This window comes from Vulpes lagopus, chromosome 23, assembly GCF_018345385.1.
Source record: "Vulpes lagopus strain Blue_001 chromosome 23, ASM1834538v1, whole genome shotgun sequence".
NCBI lineage: Eukaryota > Metazoa > Chordata > Mammalia > Carnivora > Canidae > Vulpes > Vulpes lagopus.
Window position 1 is genome coordinate 48,090,144 of NC_054846.1, and position 20,756 is coordinate 48,110,899.

The window sequence follows — 20,756 nt, forward strand, 5'->3', positions numbered from 1 at the left end:
GAGCGGCCAGGGACGCCCGGCCTCCCTTTCTGCCCGTCGCGGGGGTTCTCGCCGAAAATGGAGAAGGAACCGAGGGGGGAAGGCAGGAAGAGCGTCGAGGAAGAGATGCGGGAGTCTTCCGTTCCCATCCCTGCCGGCCCGCGGAAGCCCGGCCGAAGTGGCGTGAGTCCGCTCGCTGCGATCCGGGGCGAGGTGGGGGAAGGCCGCGGACAGGGCGGCGCCGGCCCGCTGCACTCCGACGGGGCCCGCCCGGCGCCCAGACGGCAGGACACACACCTGTTCTGCGAGCCGCGTCGTGGGCGGCGGCCGGGCGGCGGCGGCGCGACGGGCGGAGCCCGCCCTCCCTCGCCCTGGGGCCGCAGTCTCGGACCCCGGAGGGCTCGGGGGCTCCGCGCCGGCCCGCATCCGCGGGAGCGCCCGGTGGCTGCCCGGCGAGGCGGCGGCGCGCTGCGGGGAGACCCGGGTGACCCGCGGGGCGGGGTCGCCCGGGGGCACGAGGTCCTCGGACTTTGCCCGAAGGCAGCCTCCCCCCGCAGCCCGTGTCCCGCGGGCCCTGCCCTGCTGTGGACCTGGGCTCCGCGCCCTGCTCGGTTCTTCCCCGGCCGGTGCCCCGGTTCCCCAAAGTTCCAAGCAGCTTGTTTCGTGCGGAGGTTGTCGGGACCTAAAGTATTCTTTGTGCAGTGCGGCCGAGAGCTGGAGGGAGAGGTCAGGCCGGGGAGCCGGGGGCCCGGCTCTGCGTTGGCCCCAAGTTTTTGCAGGTCTCTCCTTCGCCTCCTCTTCCTCCGTTTTCCCTAAAAGAGTTGGTTTTCCTTGGTTAAGACTCCTACCGGCTGGATCTTGCACCGCTTAGCTGAGCTGGCAACCCCGCAGCCCCGCACTCTTCTTCGACTGGCCAGGCCGACTCGGATTCGCACCCGTCGGCCAAGCCGGGCCTGGGGCCGGGTCCAAATCTGGGCCCGATACCCGGCCACGTCTGAATCGCAGGCGTTGGCCCCAGCCTTTGGAATAGTGTTAAGCTTATGCTTCCTGAGCTCTTGCATATGGTGGTAAAATTTCTGTTAGAGCGGTGTTTCCAAATACCCCCTGGGCGTTTGGTGTGCGGGAATTCTCTTCCAGCGAAGAAGTCTGTGAACTTAAAAAAAAAGAAAAAAAAAGAAAAAAAGAAAAAAATTCTTTCCTGAGTTCTTCACCACCCGCCACTGCCCTGGCCCCATTTCCCATTGTTCTTTGCTTTTTAAGTTGCCTGTTAATTTTTTAAAAGTTTATTTATGCAAAGGGAAAATATCGTTTAATTTGTTCTATTATTTTAATTCCTGGTTTTTGGAAACGATTCAGAGACCACAAAAATGTCACCTGTTGTAATAAGCAGAGGGGTGTTGTGTGTGCGTTTTAATTGCCAGCAGAGTCGTAGTTTGGTGGGCGTTCAGAGCTAGGGCTCCGGGAAAGAGGCTTTGCAGCTTTTCTTTGTGGCAGTCATTTGCAAGTGGGTTTGGCTCCCAGCAGCCGCCGCAGCAGCGCCGCTTCCTTCTACGCTGATCCCAGCGCGGGTCAGGAAGCCCAGACCCTGGACAGGGATGGTCCGAGGTTGGCCTGGGAGGATGCCCACTCTCCGGGACTTTCTTTCTGGCTTTCGGTTTTTCAATGCGAAAGTGGCGAGTTCGCGCCGCCGGAGAGCGCGGAGCGCTGCGCATCAGCCCAGCTTCAGACATTTTCACGTTCCAAACGCCAGTTTCTTCGTTGCATTTGTCTTGGTTCTGGCATGTTTAACCACGCAATTAGTGATCTCCACAATTATTCAGTTAGCTGGCGTTTTGTAATCACTTTAAACCAGGGTCGGGTGTGCGATTTAACAAACAAACAAAACTCCCACACATGCAGACCCTGAACTAAACCCATCACGTCAAGGATTTGAAATTTTTAAAACTCAATATTTGTTGGTCCCCTCCGTCCAACCTCACTGCCTGCCAGACAATTTATTTAGCTTCGTGGATTGATCCCTCCTCCTTGTTTAGTTAATTCAACAAAGACTTTTTGCAATCTGTTTGGAGTTTGTCTGATGCCGTGGAAAAGTAGCTGATGATTTATTTGGTTGCTTTTCGATTTCTGTCTTCAGCCCTTCTTTCTCCTCCTTTCAGCGGGGATGTCAGCTGTTATTACTTCCTATTGATCCCTTTGCAAAGTGAGAAGTGAACTAAAATTAATGTCAATTCCACTGCTCGGATCAATAGCTGGAGTTATTTTAATCTGGATTTGCACGAAGTGCTAAATTAAAAAAAATCAGCATAGAGGCAGAAAAGTAACAGTTACTTACTTTCCCTTTGCCTGGTTCTTTACAGTCACCCAAATGCTCCATCAAGCTGATTATCTTACAATCCATATTTTTTTAATTAAGAGGGTCAGTTAGTTTTCTTATTTTGGGTTCTGTGTTTAAACCCATGACATTTTGACATTGGGAGTGTATTAACTATAGATTTTCATAATGAGTGTGGTCTGCTGAAGCCTCATCTATACAAGTTGTTAATGTGAGGAGGGGGTAAGAAAGAAAAGGAAAAAGAAAAAAAAAAACACTCCCCCTGCCCCCACAGAGACCAACGCCCACACAGTGGAGTAAAAGAGATGTGGCCTGGAAAAATATTGTTGATTTATTTTCAGTATAATGAAGTTTCAAATGAATAACCAGGTTTGAGTGATTCACCGTGTCCTGCTGGAGTGTCCGGTGCTGTCACCAGATTACTAATTTATGAAACTCATTTAACATAATGAGGTGATCCAGGAAGTAAAAATAGAAAGTGAATTCTCTGGGCAACCGGTTATTTGGGGGGGAAAACATTCCACCCTTCACCCCCAGTGTGGTATGTGTGTCCTTTTCCCCTGCTTGCCTCGTGTAATATTGCTTGTTGAGAGACAAGTAGTTATTTCTGTTATGAAGAGATGCTCAGAAGCCTTGGAACAGCCCTAGTCCACACTTTTAGAGCGTCCATGTTGTGTGACTATTAATCTGACTTGAAAACAGCCAAGAACAGGATTCCCAGACCAGACTTGTCAGGCTAACTGGCTGTCCTTGGCAGATCATTCCCTGCACTGCTGTAACTTGACAGGAAAGTTATTTAAAATTTGGAAGAGAGAAAAATCCGTTAATGTGAGATACATAATCTGGTAATTTAGCAATGATGTCTATAAGGAGAGATGCCAAATGAGGAAGCAGTCTGATGATGTGCACTCATCTTCCCAATTAATAACAGCCATTGACACGTCTGCTACAGGATGAGAGAAGGAAATACTCTCTTTGCACTGCATTAAGCCAAGGGGATTCATCTACTGTTTAACTGAGGCTTCTCCATTTGAGGGAATACCAAAGATACTCCATTATCTGGGTGTTGTTTTGTTTTGTTTTTTTTAAGGGAGGGGGTATATTCTTATTTGAGATACGACTCTCGATTTAAAGGTAATAATTTGTAGCAGATGGTGATTTTTTTTTGGTTACACTTGGAGTTTCATTAAGTTTCTATCTAGGGTATATTTTTGAAGCTAATAAATTCTAGCGTTCGTCTTTTGTTAGCCTGACTTTTGATATCTAGCTCTTCTCCTCCCAACTCAAAATACATTTTGAAATGGAATCGGTGGCTATGGAAATGTGCAACCTAAATTTAAAAGGGGAATTGAAGGAAGTCTCTGAACTCCAGTTTGTTGCGGGGGCCTTTATCAGACATCAACTCTGACTGGGCCAATAAGCAGAGCAAAAATAAGTCAGAAATTTTGTTAACATTTTGCTCCAAATGTTAATGGCAAATTAAAGGCTGTTTACAAATCTACTTAAGAGCAAGTGCATTAGTAACTAAAATTACCGATCCGTTCTTTGCTGCCCCTGGAAGACAGCCGCTTCTAGAGAACATATGCCAAAGGCACCCATTATGGTTTTAAATATTGTCAGAGATGCCAGGTATTTACTGATGAAGGTTTTGTTCCTTCTCAGAAAAGAGAAAACCTGTGTGATTAGAGAGAGGTGTGCATCAAAAACAATGTTGCTCTTGTTTCTTCACATAGCACTTCTTTCTGGAAACGGTCTTAGGTGACACATGAAGATGTGTGTTTATATTTGTGCCAACATGTGTGGTTTATTCACACGTACAATTCGTACCAACTAGCATGTGCAGATGGTCTAGATGTGCCTGATTTAGGAATTTTTCAGCACCAGGGCATTGTTAGGGGAGATGAAGAGAGGCTGTGTCATATAGGGAGGGGGGTCATATAGGGAGAACCCCACCTCTGTCTGAACATCAGGCCTGCCGCGAGTAGTGTGTGCAGGTGGAAGCCCTTTAAAATATAGACCCCACTTAATCTACTGGGTGACTTGGCCTCCAAAGCTCATTTGCTCAGGGAATATTGTATTTGGAGGTTTTATGATTTTTTTTCCCTTTGCTGGGCTCAGGCGCATTTCACCCGGAACGTGTAGGGACCAAAGTCAGCTACGCGTACATCACAGTAAGTTGTCTATTGATTTTCCTGAATGAAAATGGTCTGATGCTGCTGCCCACTGGCTCCTAAAGCCCGTGGTGTCTCTTGCCCGAGCATCTGTAAGCCAGAAGGATGGTGTTTCGATCACTTGGGGTTTCCCTTTTTTTCCTCCCCCTGACCTTCCTCCTCCCCTCTTTTTTTTTTTCTCTCTGATGTTTCCACAGGTCGTAGAAGGGGATGATTCCCCAGTAATATTCCCTGCCCTGATCCAAGGTGCCGCTCGGCCTTCCTCCCAGGGAAGACTGCTTCTTGTGTGACACCAGCCATAGAAAGAGACTCCGATGGACTTACACCGGGCAGCCTTCAAGATGGAGAACTCATCCTACCTCCCCAACCCGCTGGCCTCCCCAGCACTGATGGTCCTGGCGTCCACAGCTGAGGCCAGCCGCGATGCTTCCATCCCTTGTCAGCAGCCACGACCCTTTGGTGTACCTGTCTCAGTAGACAAGGACGTGCATATTCCATTCACCAACGGTTCCTACACCTTTGCCTCTATGTACCATCGGCAAGGTGGGGTGCCAGGCACTTTTGCCAATCGTGATTTCCCCCCTTCTTTACTACACCTCCACCCTCAGTTCGCTCCCCCAAATCTAGATTGCACCCCGATCAGTATGCTGAATCATAGCGGAGTGGGGGCTTTCCGTCCCTTCGCCTCCACTGAGGACCGGGAGAGTTATCAGTCAGCCTTCACGCCGGCCAAGCGACTCAAGAACTGCCACGACACAGAGTCTCCCCACTTGCGCTTCTCAGATGCAGATGGCAAGGAATATGACTTTGGGACACAGCTGCCATCTAGCTCCCCCGGTTCACTTAAGGTTGACGATACTGGGAAGAAGATTTTTGCTGTCTCTGGCCTCATTTCGGATCGGGAAGCCTCTTCTAGCCCAGAGGATCGGAATGACAGATGTAAGTACTTTGGTGTGAGCCTTCCCTACCCCCAGCAAGCCCTGCCTCACAGTCCTGTTCAACAGGTCTCACGCTCCTAGTAACCGGGAGGGCCCACTACTTCCCACTCGATGGCTGCCGAGCGCTAACATTTACTTGTCTCTTGTCGCTGAGTGTTGACAGTTCCGATAGGACATGTTTTTCTGAAGGTAGCCAGAGGCAAGTTGGCCTCCACGCTGCCTCTCTCCGGGGCATGATTGGCTTATTCTCTGAGGACTCTGGAGTGAAGAGGGGTGCCAATGTATACTAGAGTGAATGTCATTTTATTAGAAAGCGTAGGTTCCTAGGAATTTGGGGGGGGGGGGCTGAAGAAACTCATCCATCCCTCCCCTTTTTTGTTATCCTTATTATATTTCCCTGAACTTGGCATTATTTTTTAGCTTTTCCATTGTATCACATCATGTGGACTCCACATGATTTTATTTTCCCAACTCCCAGCCCTTGTCCACATCAGGCTATTTTTCAGAGAAGGACAAAGGTGTCGTCAATCACCATAAAGCATTTCAAACAGCTGTGTTTTCCTTGCGATCGCAAGGCTAGAAAGCCGACTTCTCTTGGGATTTAACAGGTTTGCTGGATGCTTATCCTGGGGCTCACTTTTAGGACTAGACACGGTTGACCTGTGTAACTGCTCCATATTTGATGTTCACAACTATTATTAATTTCTGCTTATGGAACAGCTTTCTCATGTTCTCCCAGTGCCTCGATGAGCTTTGGCGACCCTCGCTAGTATTTGGAACTAAACCTTTATTTGGAACTTGTAGACCAGGAGTGCTGAACCCTGCAATCTTCTCCTCTAACGGAATCAGAAAATAATTGCGTTCTGACGCTTTTGGGCTATGGGTAGGCAGAGCAGTTTTCTTCAAGCCTGGTGAGAATTTATGAACTGAGGGTGTTTTTCCACCCAACCCTTTGTTCTAAGACTTGGTTCATTTTATTTTCTTAAGAAAACTACATCTGAGGTTTGCTTTCCCCTCTTCTCTATTTCTTGTGCTCCTGTCCTCTCTATAACCACCAACACGAATACCATTTTTTTTTCTCTTCTCTTTATGATGCCGAGGAGAGTAATAGAGACATTGCAGCTCTCTCCCCTGTCGGCACTGCTTCCTCAGGCTGTCTCCTTGAATTAGGCACTGTGTTAACTTTCCTGTGCTAAAAGGCATCTGCCTAAACCCAGCGTACCTTTTCAATAAAAGTCATCATAAAATCAACCTGCCTTGTAAATCCATCGCTCTTTGGTTTTGAAATATGTTGCAAGTGTGTCTTTTATGTCAGCGTCTGTAAGCCCGAGACCTCCCCACTTCAGGGAGAAGCTGCTGTATGCCAGCACAAGTGCCCGTGTGTTCTCTCACTTCCCCCCCTCCCCTTCTGGACAGCTGGTGTGTGTGTTACCATCTTGCTTTCTGGGTACACCCGCTGGACACCGAGTTGGCGTTTCGTTGGTCTGTTCTGTTTTACTTTCGGGCAGTGTTCATTTGTCAGTGTGCAGAGTGATCAAGGCGAGCTGTAGTCTGACCTCTGGCTAAAGCTGCCCTAGGTGAGGGTACGACGGGTTCTGTCCCTTTTTTTGCTCCAAATACAAGTTGAAAATGAAATCCTGTCAAAACTAATAGGCCACAAAGTGACATCTGGAGATCAAGATTCCTTTCTTCTCTCCCAACAGATCCGGCTTGTCTCCATTTTTCTCTCTTTTTAGCCCAAACCTGTGTCAGACCCCCAGAGCAGGAGCCAGCTTGTAAGTCAAGTCAGAACTCATAGATGTGGCTGTCCATTCCCCCTCTGAGTGTCAAAGCCATAACTCTTCCGTTTGCCTGGTTTGCATTGTGTGATGGTGCCATCCCCCATGGAGATGGATCCCTCACACAGGAATACGCCTGGGTGGAGAAAAATTAAATGAGTCTATCTCCCAAAGTGAAATGGAATTCTGACCTTGAAATTAATGAGATTCTGATCAGAAGGGTGGAGAAACTTCTTTATTTCAAATTGTGTTACAGAAATTGGGACCCTTGCCCCTTTTATTTGTTTAAAATATTCTTTCTTTAGAGAGTACTTTGTGTTCCTTTTTTCTCTTACACAAACATAAAACCTACAGGCTTGTCTATGAGTGTAGGATGTTTGCACACCCGCATTATTGTATAGAGTTGCATTCGTGACCAATCTTTGACAAGAAACAAAGATGCAAAGTGAAGAGGAGCCTCTTTGCCTCTGATAGCCCTGGATCTGGGCTCCTTCCTCCTTTCCTTTCCTTAGGTGCCAGAGCCCCCTTCACAGGGTGGTACTGGGCAGCTTTTGATTTTGAGTTTTTGGAAGGCAGGAGAAACATTTTTCTGTAGGGAAGGGATGAAGAGGCACTGTGACAAAGTCTGCAGCAGCTTTCTTGGCTCCTGTCATATGCCGACGTGTGTCGAAATATTTATGGTCTGTTTTATGTAAATACATATTTAAGGGCCGTTAGAAGGCCTGATTATTCCCACTAGATGCCTTTCAGGCCCTCCCTACAGAACCGTTTTGAAATAAGTAATATTTCTCAGATAATCGAGTGACAGTGTACAAGACTGCTTCCAAAGGGAGAGCTTAAGGGGCAGATGGGGCAGTGAGGGGGGTGGGGAGGCGAGGAGAGAGGATAGAAAGTGTTCAAAAGAGCAAAGTAATAGGGATGCAGTAGCTTTTGGTCAGATGACCAAAATTAACTGTGTATATTCTGGTTTTTTATTCTGAAAATGTAAGAGTTCATTTCTGATGTGGTTGATTTATTTTTCAGTTTTCTTCATATAAATACATTTTTCTCATAAAATGTTTTTAAAAAATCTTTTAATTAAATACAACAGTAAAACTCCTAAATAGGCACTTAGCTTAAGGGTTTCTTTTTGGGGGTGGGGGTGGGGAGTGAGTATGGATGTGTGTATGTGTGTGTCCTTTACTTAGAGTAGAAGTTTTATGACTGAGTTTGAGGTCAATGAAAAATCAGTTTTACAATGGAAACACTGACAGTTTTTACTGTCGCAGCCACCCCCTGCTCACACACTGCATCCATATGCAGATAGTCCACATGTGAGAGCATTTGAAAGAGGGGCCTGCAGACATGGTGTAATGCACACATGTTCTCTCCTTAAATCTGGGTGCTGATAGGCAGGATGTCTTTTGTGATTAAATATGCATTTTTGCAGACCAAAATGTAGCTATTTGGGTTAAGTGTTGTCTCTCCTAGTGGATGATTTCCAGTTTGCTTGCCTGTTCATCTACCTGGCATCACAGGTGGTTCGTGAGGTAGGTGTTGGGTTCTATGGAAAAAAGAAGCCTTTACTCCACAGGACTGACTTACTTGCCCTGGAGAAAGGGAGAGGTATTTTGTGAGAAGCCGTTCATGGAGGATGCGTAATTCCCCAGGAAGGGAACTGAGGTAACTCCTGTTTATTGTCACTCCCTGAACTGGTCTCCAAGGCTTCTTGTCCAGGGAAATGATGCTAAAATTTATGGACCAATTACGAATGGTCCACGTGTATCTTACATATGAAGTGTCTACAGATATGTTTCCCAGGGCTTTTAAAATAAACATTTCCTCATTAAGGAAACTTTACAACAAAAGGGAAGATAAGTATTGTCTGCTGCCTTGTGCTCGAATCTATACATTTATTACCCCCTTAGTGCCCTGGCTCTTATCATGTGCATTTCCTGATTGTTCTCTGTTGGCCACCTCTATGCCCAGATTCCTGCCTGGGTGACAGAGGGAGTTTTTTTGGTTTTGGTTTTGGGGTTTTTCTTGTTGTTGTTGTTGTTTTGTTTTTTTGTTTTTGGCCAGCCTGCCAGTCATTCCACTCAGTCAGCCCAAATTGGAGTTGGCTAGTATGCATGCTTACCAGAGAGCTGAGAGGAACCAGAATTGTCCCAGTTGGAGCAGTGACTGGCCCTCTGATTTACCTCAGGGATGGCAGTGGGTACTGACCCCACAGTGGCCCTGTTTCTTTGGCCCTTCCCTGTGTCAGGCAGATTCACAGGTAGGCAGGAAACTGGGTGGCTCACAGCAGTTCCTGAATGTACTGCTTTGCTCTCATCTTTGATGTATTTGAAAAGTCATTCTTGGGCCCCTAAAGCCCTGAGTAGGAAACGGTATTTTGTACTAGGAGAATGTGTCTTTATAAAACCATGTATCACCCAAGATCCTGCGTCCTAACAATCAGATCAGCTGAGCCCACACAGGCCCAAGGGCAGCATGGAATGAGGAGTTCCCACTACATCATGGGGGTGGCATGAAGGGGGTTACTTCCCAAGGGCTCTGGGACTGGAGCAGCCAGGGACCCTGACCTGGGCTTTTAGAAGAATTGCTCTTGAGGGGGGAAAATGTTTGGGACAGTTGTCAGGTCACCAGGCTCAACTTCTGGGTTTTAGCTGGAGCAAATGACCCTGTGAAAGGGTCATCCCCCAGCAGATCACCAGGGGAGATGGGTGGGATGCTTCCCTCCGTACTGAACGCCCAGACCCAGCCCAGTTGCGGCTCAGCTGCCCCCCGATTCCTCCCGGAGCCCCTTCTTCTCCTCCCTCTGGGGGTGGAGGGCAAGAACTCCTGTGATGTGGGGTTGTTTCTGGTTGTTCACTCCCAGCACAGTCATGGAGACTCCTTTTCATGCTGCCGGGTTTAATTGTCTTGTCGGGATAAAGAAATGTTTGCACAGCTAAAGTGGGGCCGGGCTGGACGGGAGCAGTCCCTGATGGCTGCAGAGCCATCTGGCCTGGCTTGGCTCGGCTCAGCGCGCCGCCCGCCCGCCGCCCGCCGCCCGCCCGCCCGCCGCCCGGGCTCGCTCCCGCTCCCGCGCCCGCTCTCCCGGTGCTCGCTCCGCGCCGCGCTGCCTGGCCGGCGGCCGCCTCCCCGCGCGGCCGGAATGCCTAATCACCATGGTGAGAAAGCGGCCGCCGCAGCCGTCCTCCCTCCGCGCCTCGCGCCCGCCCTCCCAGCAATTGTCATGCAGAAGCGATCCGGGCTGCCGTTTCCCGCGGCCGCCAGCCAGCCCTCGCCGCTCCTGCTGCGGGGTGGCTGGTAATTGATCGCCGGGGGGGGGGGGGGGGGGGCGGCGCGCCCCGTCGGCTCCCTTGGAGAGGACCCGGCCCCCGCCACCGAGATGGCCTTCAAGCGGCGGCAGAAATGTCGGTGACCTCGCCGTCGCTCGGCCGGACTCGGAGGCTGCGGGAGAAGACCGGGGGCGCGCCCCGCCTCGCCCCGCCTCGCCCCGCCCCGCCGCCGCCACCTGCGGCCCGGCCCCCGGGTCCCCGGCCGCCTGGGCGCCCCACCCCCCTCCCCCGCCCCGCGGCCGCGCCCCCGGGTCGCGCTAGGAGCGGAGCCCTCGGTTGGCTTCCTGTGCTGCCGTCTGAGCCGCACGGGGAGTGTGGGGACGGGGTGAGGGGACAGGGAGCGAGTGTGACCTGGGAAGGGGGGGCATGCCCCCGCGGGGGACGGGGGGCGCGGTGGGAGGTGCAGGTGGGCGGGTGGCGGCGGGAGGAGGCGGGGGACCCCGCGCGGGCGAAGGGGGCAGGGGACACAGGGAGGGGGCGAGAGGGGGCAGGGGTAGGGCAGTGGGGGCGGGGGCGGGGGCGCAGGGAGGGGGCGTGGGGGGCAGGGGCGGGGAGTGGGGGTAGGGCGTGGGGGGCAGGGGGCGTGGAGTGGGAGTGGGGGCAGGGCGTGGGGGGTAGGGTGGGGGCAGGGGGCGTGGGGGGCAGGGGGCGGGCAGTGGGAGTGGGGGCAGGGTGTGGAGGGCAGGGGCGCAGGAGTGGGGGGCAGGGCGTGGGGGTCAAGGGAGCAGGGAGGGGGCGTGGGGGGTAGGGGTTGGGGAGTGGGGGCAGGGCGTCGGGGGGCAGGGGGCGGGCAGTGGGGGTGGGGGCAGGGGGCGCAGGGAGGGGACATGGGGGGCAGGGGGCGGGGCGGGGCGGGGGGGGGCAGGGCGTGGGGAGGGCGCGCGGGGGCGCGTCCCGGAGCACCGATGTGTGGGCCCCGCATTTCCCCAGGCGCCCGAGGACTTTGCGGCTTCCCCTGTAGATTCGAAATGTGCCCCCCGCCCCAGTCTTGCTTTGCAAATTTGTAAACCGTCCCGGGGACTGTCTCCGGAGCCCTGGCCTTGCCGAATCCGCAGGACGGCCGGTGGTGTTCGGGCGAGGCGAGGTCGCAGGCAGCACAGCGGGGCTTGTTAAAAGTCCGGGCAATTTCTGGAACTCTTCCCACGGGAAGTTTTCCGGGGCTGCCTTCCGGTCAGCGGCCCCAGGTTGATTATTTGGTGGCCCTTTTTTGTTTGAAAACAAAAAACACACATTGTATCCTAATAACAAAAGTTGCTTTCCCCTCCCCATCCCCTTTCCTCATTAGGCAGAAGAGGAAACTGAAAAAATAGAATTATATTTTTTATAATAGTTTTTCTTATCTTTAACCCTTGTTAACTACATCCATCTGGTTAATACACATTAGCACACGCTGCAATGTACTCTTTGTAAATACTCGGCATTTGGAGTGACAGTACATTTAATAGAGTTCTATTTTCATAATTTTTTTTATATTTTTAACTTATTAACCACTTCCATCTGGTCAGTAAATATCAGTGTACATGCTGGAGTGTACTCTTTATAAATACTTGGGATTTGGAGTGATGATACGTTTTAAGTGTAAAATCCACACGATTTAACATGAAAATTACAATAATTTTTGAATTTGAATATTTTCTCCCAACAGTTTAACAGCACTTCTCAGTGCTATTTTAGTCCACTTAAAGACAGATGAGCTGCAGACTTGAGGATAACTTATTGCTGTATAGCAGCTAACATGCCTTCACGTTTAAAAAAATACCATTTAAATGGTGGCATTTGTGGTTGAACAGAACCTAAAAGTGTGTGCTGTGGGTGGGAATTTGTAAATATCCCTTTCTTTGGACAAGGAGGAGAATTTTCTGCAAAAGAACTTTCACCTACGTAGTCTCCTTTCACCTACGTAGTCTCTCTCTTATGCCTTTTCCAGGAAAAGATCCTGATTTGGGACCTTGGGCCTAGGCCTAGGGAAATGATAGGCTGTGGTATGAATCAGTAAACCTCATAGATGCAAAGTAAACAGTAGAAATTCATTCCCTTCCGTTTTTACCCAATGGATTAGGTTTTTCTATAATCTTAATCACAGTTTAGTTTTAGTGCTAAAAAAATTTTTTTTCTGGCATTGGTGCCAATCACACCGAAGGGTTCAGTGTTAGTTGAGTACTGAATAAATTAATGGTGTGAGGGTAATCTAATTTTTTCTCTAAGTTTTCATCAGTTTGCCACCACTCAGCATTGCACTGGATAATATCAGACTATGCTATCCCAAAGGTGTAGAATTTTGAGGGGGAAAAAAAAGAATTTATTTTTATCTTGAAGTTTAATAATGAGAAAAGTAGGTAGGGAGTTTTTCAAGAGACATGTGAAATTGCCTTTCTCAAATACAGACTTACTGTGTTGATTATTTCGGGGTGCCAAAAGGATATTTCATAGCTTAAAAAACAATTTAAAATTTGCTTTTCTCACCTAACACTCTAGAAACCTAAGATCAGAGGCTATCCCCTTCCCAAATGTTTTCTCACAGCATTACATCCCCTATCATGGAGTCCACAAATGCTGATCCGCTTTTGATGTGTATTTAAAAAAAAAACAAGTTCCTACCCAGGTCCTGGTTGAAGCTGGAAACAGACAAGTGATGTGGGGGTTTTGTAGACACATATAACCATCTGGCAATTCAGACATTTGACCGTCAATTTTCTCTGTGGAATGTGTTCTGATTGAAGATGACCTAGAGGAAATGAAAGTTGTGTTTTGGGGGGAAAGACATGATGCTGCATCCAGTACATTCTGTTCGGGAGACATGGAGCTTTAGGGAGGTCCAGAGCTGGATGTGTGAAGAAGGAACCTTTTGGTACAGTCTCATGAGAAATCAAGCCCAGTAAGCCTGAGTGTGACTCACCAGATGAGGGTTGTCTTTTTCCACTGAAATTCATTTGCAGGCTGAGACTTATGGCTTTGCATCCATCTTAGAGCAGCAGACAGTGAGAAAGCTGTAGGGAGGGGGCAAGGGCCAGCCCTGGAGAGACCTTTGCTTTATTCTCAGGTATATGATTCCCATTTAGGTGCCAGCTAAGTCTATAGTGCTGTCGTTTGGCCTTGCTTTTTGGGGTATGATTTATCCCAAGTCAGAGTGGCCTAACAGAATAAATACCTGTGAGAGGAATAAATGTTGCATTTGCCCCCTTGAGCCTCAACTTGAAGATGTTTCAGATCAAAGGTGGGGAGACCATAGTAACGTAGGAGTTATGAGTTCAGCCTCTGGAGTAAGATCCTGACCCTTTAGCTTACTTACTCTGTGACCCTAGGCAGATTACTTGACCTCCCTGGGCCTCAGTATTCTCACCTGTAAAATGGGAGTTATACAACAACCTTCAAGGGCTGTTGTGAAGGATTGAATGAGATTAAGTACACAAATAATGCTTAGAACAGTTCCCCAAACATACTAAGCATTCAAGGCATAATGATTTACTTCAAGGATAATCTGGTGCTATAATCTTCATTGTCAGAAGCACCCATTTAGCCAAACACATTAACAACTAGCATGTATGTAGGATCCTTTCACATATCCGTGCCTTATGGCAATGTGGCAAAAGGGAGAGAGAAAGTCACAGAGCCCTTTTCTGTGACAGCCAGCTGCTTCACCTCCCTTCATTATTACCCATCCACCAGGATTAGCCCTGGTGGCCCTCTGACCTCTTTCTCCTCCGTTTTATTTAGAAGCAAGGCAATATTTAAAGAAAAACCAAGTCTGAGTCTGGAAGAGGCTTGACCAGGGTTAGGTGTCTAGGCAGTGGCCCAGGTCAGAGAGGCCAGATCTCATCATATTTTCTGATTCTGGAACTTTGTATTATCAGATGGCATTTGAAATAAATGGACCATTAGTATTTGTGGTAGAGATTTGAGCTCTACATAATCAGGTTTTCTGTAATGGTATTTGACTGTATTAGAATTCCAAGTCCCCGAGTTTCTAGGGTGTCCCTAGATTTTAAGTTATATAGGCACTTTTACCCTCTTGCCTGTGTGAGAGAAATCTGTGAACCTTCCCCCATCTGTGTGTGTCACAGCCCCAGAGCATGATGGATTGTCTCTGCTTGGGGGAGGCTTAGGACGGGGCTTGAAGGGGCCTTGTAGGTCAGGAGAGAAATACAGCAGCAGGACTGAGCTGGGAGAGCTGCTGGGGAGGGATTAGCAGGGGAAGGGGAGGGCAGGGTTGGGCGGGGATAGGCCTCTTCCATGGTGTCTGTGTGCATTTTCTAGGAGTAAAAGAGGGCTGTCCATTACCCTGAGTGCACAAATAAACTCAGTGTTTTCTTCTTTGTAGAAAGAAAGCCCCGTGGGGTTTGGGAGTATCAGAGAATGATTCTGCATGTCAGTGGGATAGGTGGGGAGTAGGGGGATGGGAGTGGGCAAGCCTGACCTTCTGCCTGAGGACCTTGGATTTGGGTCTATTAAATATAGTGGTTCGTATTTGAAAAGTCTCCTGTTCACATAGGAATGTAGCAGAAATAGCCATTGGAAGCCAACTGAGGCTGACCCCTCGATCCTTACTGGTTCCTACATGGTTTTGTTGCCAAGAAGGGGTTCACGTCAGTGTTGGTGCTGTGTTGTGTCCCTACACAAAGGTGGACAGGGGGTAGGAAGGGAAATGCTCACCATTCTGAATTTTGAGTTGTTAAAGAAGGAGGAAAGTCTGAGATCTAGGCCCAAATGCCAAAGTCATTGGAAGGAAGGAATTCCAGAAAAGAGTTCTGAGTTGGACCCAAGAGGTGGATGGAGAGGTAGAGGCAGTAGCGCATGCTAGGGTAAGGAATCAGCAGGACTGCAGTTAGGGCCTAGGCTTTCGGCTTCCTTCCTGAGCAGTAAAATTAAAAAAAAAAAAAAAAAAAATCCTTAGAACAACAAAAGTCTGGACGCATGGGCTTCCTTCCTGACAGGCCAACCTGGTGGGGGCTTCATTCAGCCTGAGCAGCAGTCAAGGCTGATTTACTGGTAAGAGATCCCAGACAGACGTTTAGGCTTAACCCTTTCCTAACTGCAGAGATGACTTATTGCCAAGGCTGCCCTCTTCTTCCAACTTCCCATCATGGGTGTGAGTTAGCTTCTTACTGCCATTTGTTCTTTATTTAAGAGGGTACCTGCTGCTGAAGGGCCTCATACCCTCTTCATGAGAAAGAAAGCTGAGTCTACGAAAAGTTGAATGACTTGAAAGAGATCTCAGCATCCAGTCTGTGACAGGGCTGGCATTGTGGCTTATGGCTGATTTAACTCTCAGGCTCTTGGTGACATTATATTGACTTTGGAGCATTATATCCATCTTTGGTCATGGGAAGTGCCTCCTGGAGTCTGTATCGGGGTGATGCTGTGAGCCTCAGCTCTGCTTCCATACAGTACTGGCACCACAGAAGGACTGGTGCTGCTTGTCTTAGGTGTTTATTGGCGTATTATGGATAAAACTGGCAGAGTACATGAGGCATGATTCAGTTTCTATCTTGCTAGTATGATGCACTCATTAATTCATTTAATTATTCAATCAGTATTTACTAAGTAGCTGCATTGTTCCAGGTGCTTTGCTAAGTGCTGTGGACATAACCATGAGCGGAACATAGTCCCCGCTTTACTAGAATTTAAAGTTTAGCAAGCAATTGCAGGAAGTTGTGAAAAGTCCTATAAGAGAAGTATAAAATGCCATGGGATTAGAAACTGGAGCACCTAATCTTGTCTATGAGTGCAGATAACTTTCTGGAGCCTCGTGACCTTTAAACTGATATCTGGAAATCAAAAAGGAATTACTTATTCAAAGGGGCTAGGTGTGGCAGTTTGCCTTTCTGGACAAAGTATAGCATCTGAGAGAGGAAGAACTTCAGAGCTGCCAAGGATTGCTCATGATAAAGTAAAAATAGAATTTGTCTGCCAGGACCTGAGACATGACCTCAGATCATGCTATGGCCAGGTGTTCTTGAGAACATTCGTTTGGTGCTTATACGGTTCAGAAGCCCAACATCCTATAGGGTCTTGCTTTTGAAGTAACCTTCTTTCGTTTAGTCCGTTTGTTTTGTTGAAGTATAATTAACTATAGTAGTAGATGTAGTAGCTAATTAACATACAGTAGTAGCAGGTATTAGTTTCAGGCATACAATATAGTGATTCAACAGTTCTATACATTACTCCGTGCTCATCAAGAGAAGTGTCCTCTTAATTCCCTTCACCTATTTCACCCATCCTTCCCCACTCACTTCCCCTCTGGTAACCACCTGTTTATTCTCTGTATTTAAGAGTCTGGGGTTTTTTGTCTTTTGTTTTGTTTTGTTTATTAAACTCGGCATATGATTGAAATAGTAGGGTATTTGTCTTTCTCTCACTGACTTAATTATAATTACTGAATTACATCTTCTAGGTTCCTCCATGTTGTTGAAAATGGCAAGATCTCATTCTTTTTTATGGCTGTGTTATAGTCTATAGTATTTATATAACCACATCTTCTTTGCCAGTGCATCTATAGATGTACATACACTAGGGTTGCTTTCATATCTTGGCTATTGTAAATAATGCTGCAATCAACATAGGGGCGCATATATCTTTTCAAATTAGTGTTTTCATTTTCTTTGGGTAAATACCCACTAGTGGAATTCCTGGATCATAGGGTAATTCTAGTTTTAAAATGTTTTTGAGAATACCCCATCTTGTTTTTCACAGTGGCTGCACCAATTCATATTCCCACCAACAGTGCACTTTTCTTCCACATCCTCCCCAACACTCGTTATTTTTTGTGTTTTTGAGTCTAGCCATTCTGACAGATATAAGGTAATATATCTCACCAGAGTTTTGGTTTGCATTTCCCTGATAATTAGTGGTGTTGAGCATCTTACCATGTGTCTGTTGGCCATCTGTATGTCCACTTTGGAAAATTTTCTTTCTTTCTTTTTTTTTTTTTTGGAAAAATTTCTGTTCAGGTCCCCTGCCCATTTTTAATTGGATTATTTGTGGGTTTTTTTTTTTTTTTGTATTGAGTTGTATAAATTCTTTATATACTTTGGATACTAACCCCTTATCAGATATATCACTTGCATATATCTCTTCCCATTCAGAGAGTCATCTTTCGCTATGCAAAACAAAAACAATACAAAACAAAATAACTTTCTAAAGACAAGCCACTGTAAAATACTTTCTAATGACATATGATATCTTAAGACCCATGAGCACCCAGAACCATGGTTGGTACAAAGTACTCAGGAAATATTTATTGAATATAAAAGACCATTACCCTGATGATGTTTAGGGGGGTAGGTCAGGAGCTCTGGCCTTTTTTTTTACTCAAGTTCATGCTCGGCTCTATACTTTGCTTGCACAGAGACCCGATAGGTCTCAAGATCTGTAGTTAAACTACCCTGACCGTTAAACTAAGCCACACAGCACCCAGGATTCTTGGCAGGATTTCTTGGCAAAGTTTCCTATGGGAGGTGCTTTGCTCAGGCATGACTTTCATGAGGGAGGTTAGGCTTTTAGTGCCAAGACTATTGAAGAAGGAAAAAAAGAAGGCAAGGAAACCGTTGTTCCAGCCTGGCACATGTAGGCATACTAAAAACAGTTCACTCCAGCCAGGGCTTCGCACGCTGCCATCCCTGTTGTGGTTTTCCTTACCCTGGCCTCTTATCGTGGTCATCACTCAACATCCACACTGTTTCCTGTAGAGAGCAGTGCTCAGGGCTGTTTGCAGAGGAGTCAAAAAAGTAGATGATACTTCCTCTTCTTGAGGGCCTTATGGTTAAGGTGAGTGGATGGGATATATATATGAAAAAGAAATGATAGCATAAAATAACAGACAACAATGGCTCTGGGATTTCAAGAAGAGTCATTCCCAATGCTAGGTTTCTTAAAATGTGATCTTAGGACCACCAGCTTCCCCTACCACCTGTGAGGGAGGAGGGAGTGGTTTGGGGGTGAGGAGGGGAATATTGAATGCAGATTCCCAGGGCCCACTCCAGACCAGCTAATCAGAATCACAGGGAATGTGACCTGGAAATCTGTACATTTAGCAAGCAGGGGATTCTTAGACTCCTTCAAGTGTGTCTTACCCTCCCCCTTCCTCCCAGGGTAAGAGTCTAAGAGGGAAGCTTTCACCAAGGAGTAGAGCTTTGGAGGAAGTCAGCATAGGCAAGTAGAGAGGAAGAGGCTGGGATTCCACCCAGAAGCCCGGAATGGCAAGAGTGAAGATGAAGTCTCCGCTTAAGACAGTATCTTTCTTCTCCAGTCTCCTGTTATGGGTAGGATCTGCCCAACTGCTTCTAGTTGCCCCCTTGGCCTTTGCTCCTCCTCGGGTTGTTTCCCCTTTCCTCCCTTATTGCTGACCGGCTGATTGTACATGCTCAGAACGCCCCTTTCTTGGTGCAATATTGTAGCTGTAAGGTGGCCCAGTGGAGGAGCTCATGGTGCTTAGCCAGATGTGAGGGAGCCAGTGCGCGCTTTGGTGCTTCTTGGGCTCCAGCCAGCTTGGCTTTCTCACTGCTGTTACTGCCGAGTTGGGGCTGGAGAGGGTTTTTGCCAGCCTCCTCTCTCCTCTTCCCCAGCCCTTAAGCTTTCTTCTTATGCTAAAATGCTCATTTGTAAAGAAATAAGGGTGAGTGGAGGGTTGGAGAGTTAGAGGAATCTCTCTGAGGCTGAATTAGTTAACACCTGCAGATTGGCTCTCTGCTTCAAGCTTTAACCCTGCTGGGGACAGCTGCCAGTGGATAGAAAGTTAAATGAACCATGAGTAGGGGCTGGGGCTGAGGTTCAGGTGGTTCAGGCACCTGTACACACGAGTGGATACTTTCATCAGTTTCGCTTATGGACTTGGGAGTGGCGTCCTTTTCCCAACATACTCCTTTTAAACTATTCATCATATTGTAATCATTTGCCTAATTGTCCCTCCTCCGTGGGCTTGAGTCTGTCTCCTTATGTGACTCTACCCAGTGTTTCTCCTCGTGTAGCACCTGGCTCAATAAATATTTGTTGTGAGAATAAGTGAACCCAGGGTCACTGTTTCCTCGACCGAGTTATGCTAAGTGTTGCCAGCTGGCTCTATCCACTCTGACATAGTCTGAAGCACCACACAGGATCCACCGCAGGGCTGGGCACCCCTTGGCACATTTACAAGTGGGAAGTGATGACTACAAATAGAAGCTTTGGAAACAGCTCAGCGACAGGGCGAAAGGACAAAGCCAGAGGCTCCAGCTTCTCATTTCCAAGCTGTATACCTTTGGGTACATCACTGTCTTTCTGAGCCCCAGCGCCTCATATATAAAATGAAAGGTGTCAAACAATCCTTGCCCTACTTTACAGGGTTGTTGAATCAGGAAAGGTAACACAGATGTGTTTTGTCATCCAAAAGTTACCATATAAATGGCACACAAACACCGAAAGCACGGATAACGCATTCACAGTATAATGTATTCATCCCCACCGGAGAGCATCTAAGGAGCAGCGTGGTCTTGGGGGGCGGGGGTGGGGGAGGGGGTAAAGCAGTTTATGAAATACCTGAATGTTCAACCTAGAGGGAGCCCTCCTACCTGCAGTTGCATCCTTGCTGCTGGACTCCAGAAGAGAGGCTGCGTTCCCCGCCACCAGCTGAAGCATTATTTTCCTCAGTGGTTTGGGACAAAAGTTTTGTAGACTCTTTGTGGATGTAGGTTGGCAGGCCACTCTCCGTACAGATCTGTGACATCAGAGCTGAAATATTATTTTGCTGGATTCCCACTGAAACGAATTCATCTTCTGGCTTTCTTCTCAGCAAAGTTCAGAGCGCCTTTCTTTTTCAGTTCCCAGGGCCTGTGACTCTCTCTTCCTACTTTGGGAAGGGAAATATTTTGACTTAGAAGGTCTTAGCCTAAGGAATGAGGGGCAGAAGAGAGGTGAAGAGGGCTTTCTGTCCTCGAGACCTTGCCTAGGCTGCAAGAATAGCCACTCTCTACAGGCGAGTATGACAAGATGAAGAGGGCCATCAGATTTGGAAGGATTTGGAAGGACTTGCCCTGCAGGCGAGATCTTTAGAAGTCAGAGTTTGAGCCAGGAGGATTGGAAAGAGCAAGCATTTGAAAAAGGCTTTACTTGTGCGGTAAACTTCATTGTGTGATTATTTAATAGACCATTAACAAGCAGATTCATTAACAAGATCTTAATTAACAAGTTCCCGGGTTATTCCTCCAACTTCCCAGGGGAACTGTTCTCCTCCTATTTAGTCCCAGAGACTTCCTATCCTC

At 47.8% G+C, this 20,756-nt stretch overlaps 1 protein-coding gene across 2 annotated transcripts in view; it reads left to right on the top strand.

The window, feature by feature from the left end:
• Positions 1-4,679: 4,679 nt before the first annotated feature.
• RNF220 (ring finger protein 220) overlaps positions 4,680-20,756 on the top strand; it is a 229,035-nt gene continuing 212,958 nt past the window's right edge. For both annotated transcript variants that reach the window (XM_041738264.1, XM_041738265.1), the window contains exon 1: positions 4,680-5,421. In XM_041738264.1, coding sequence (XP_041594198.1) covers positions 4,797-5,421 — 625 coding nt within the window. In that variant the 5' untranslated portion in view covers positions 4,680-4,796. The remainder of the gene's footprint in view (positions 5,422-20,756) is intronic.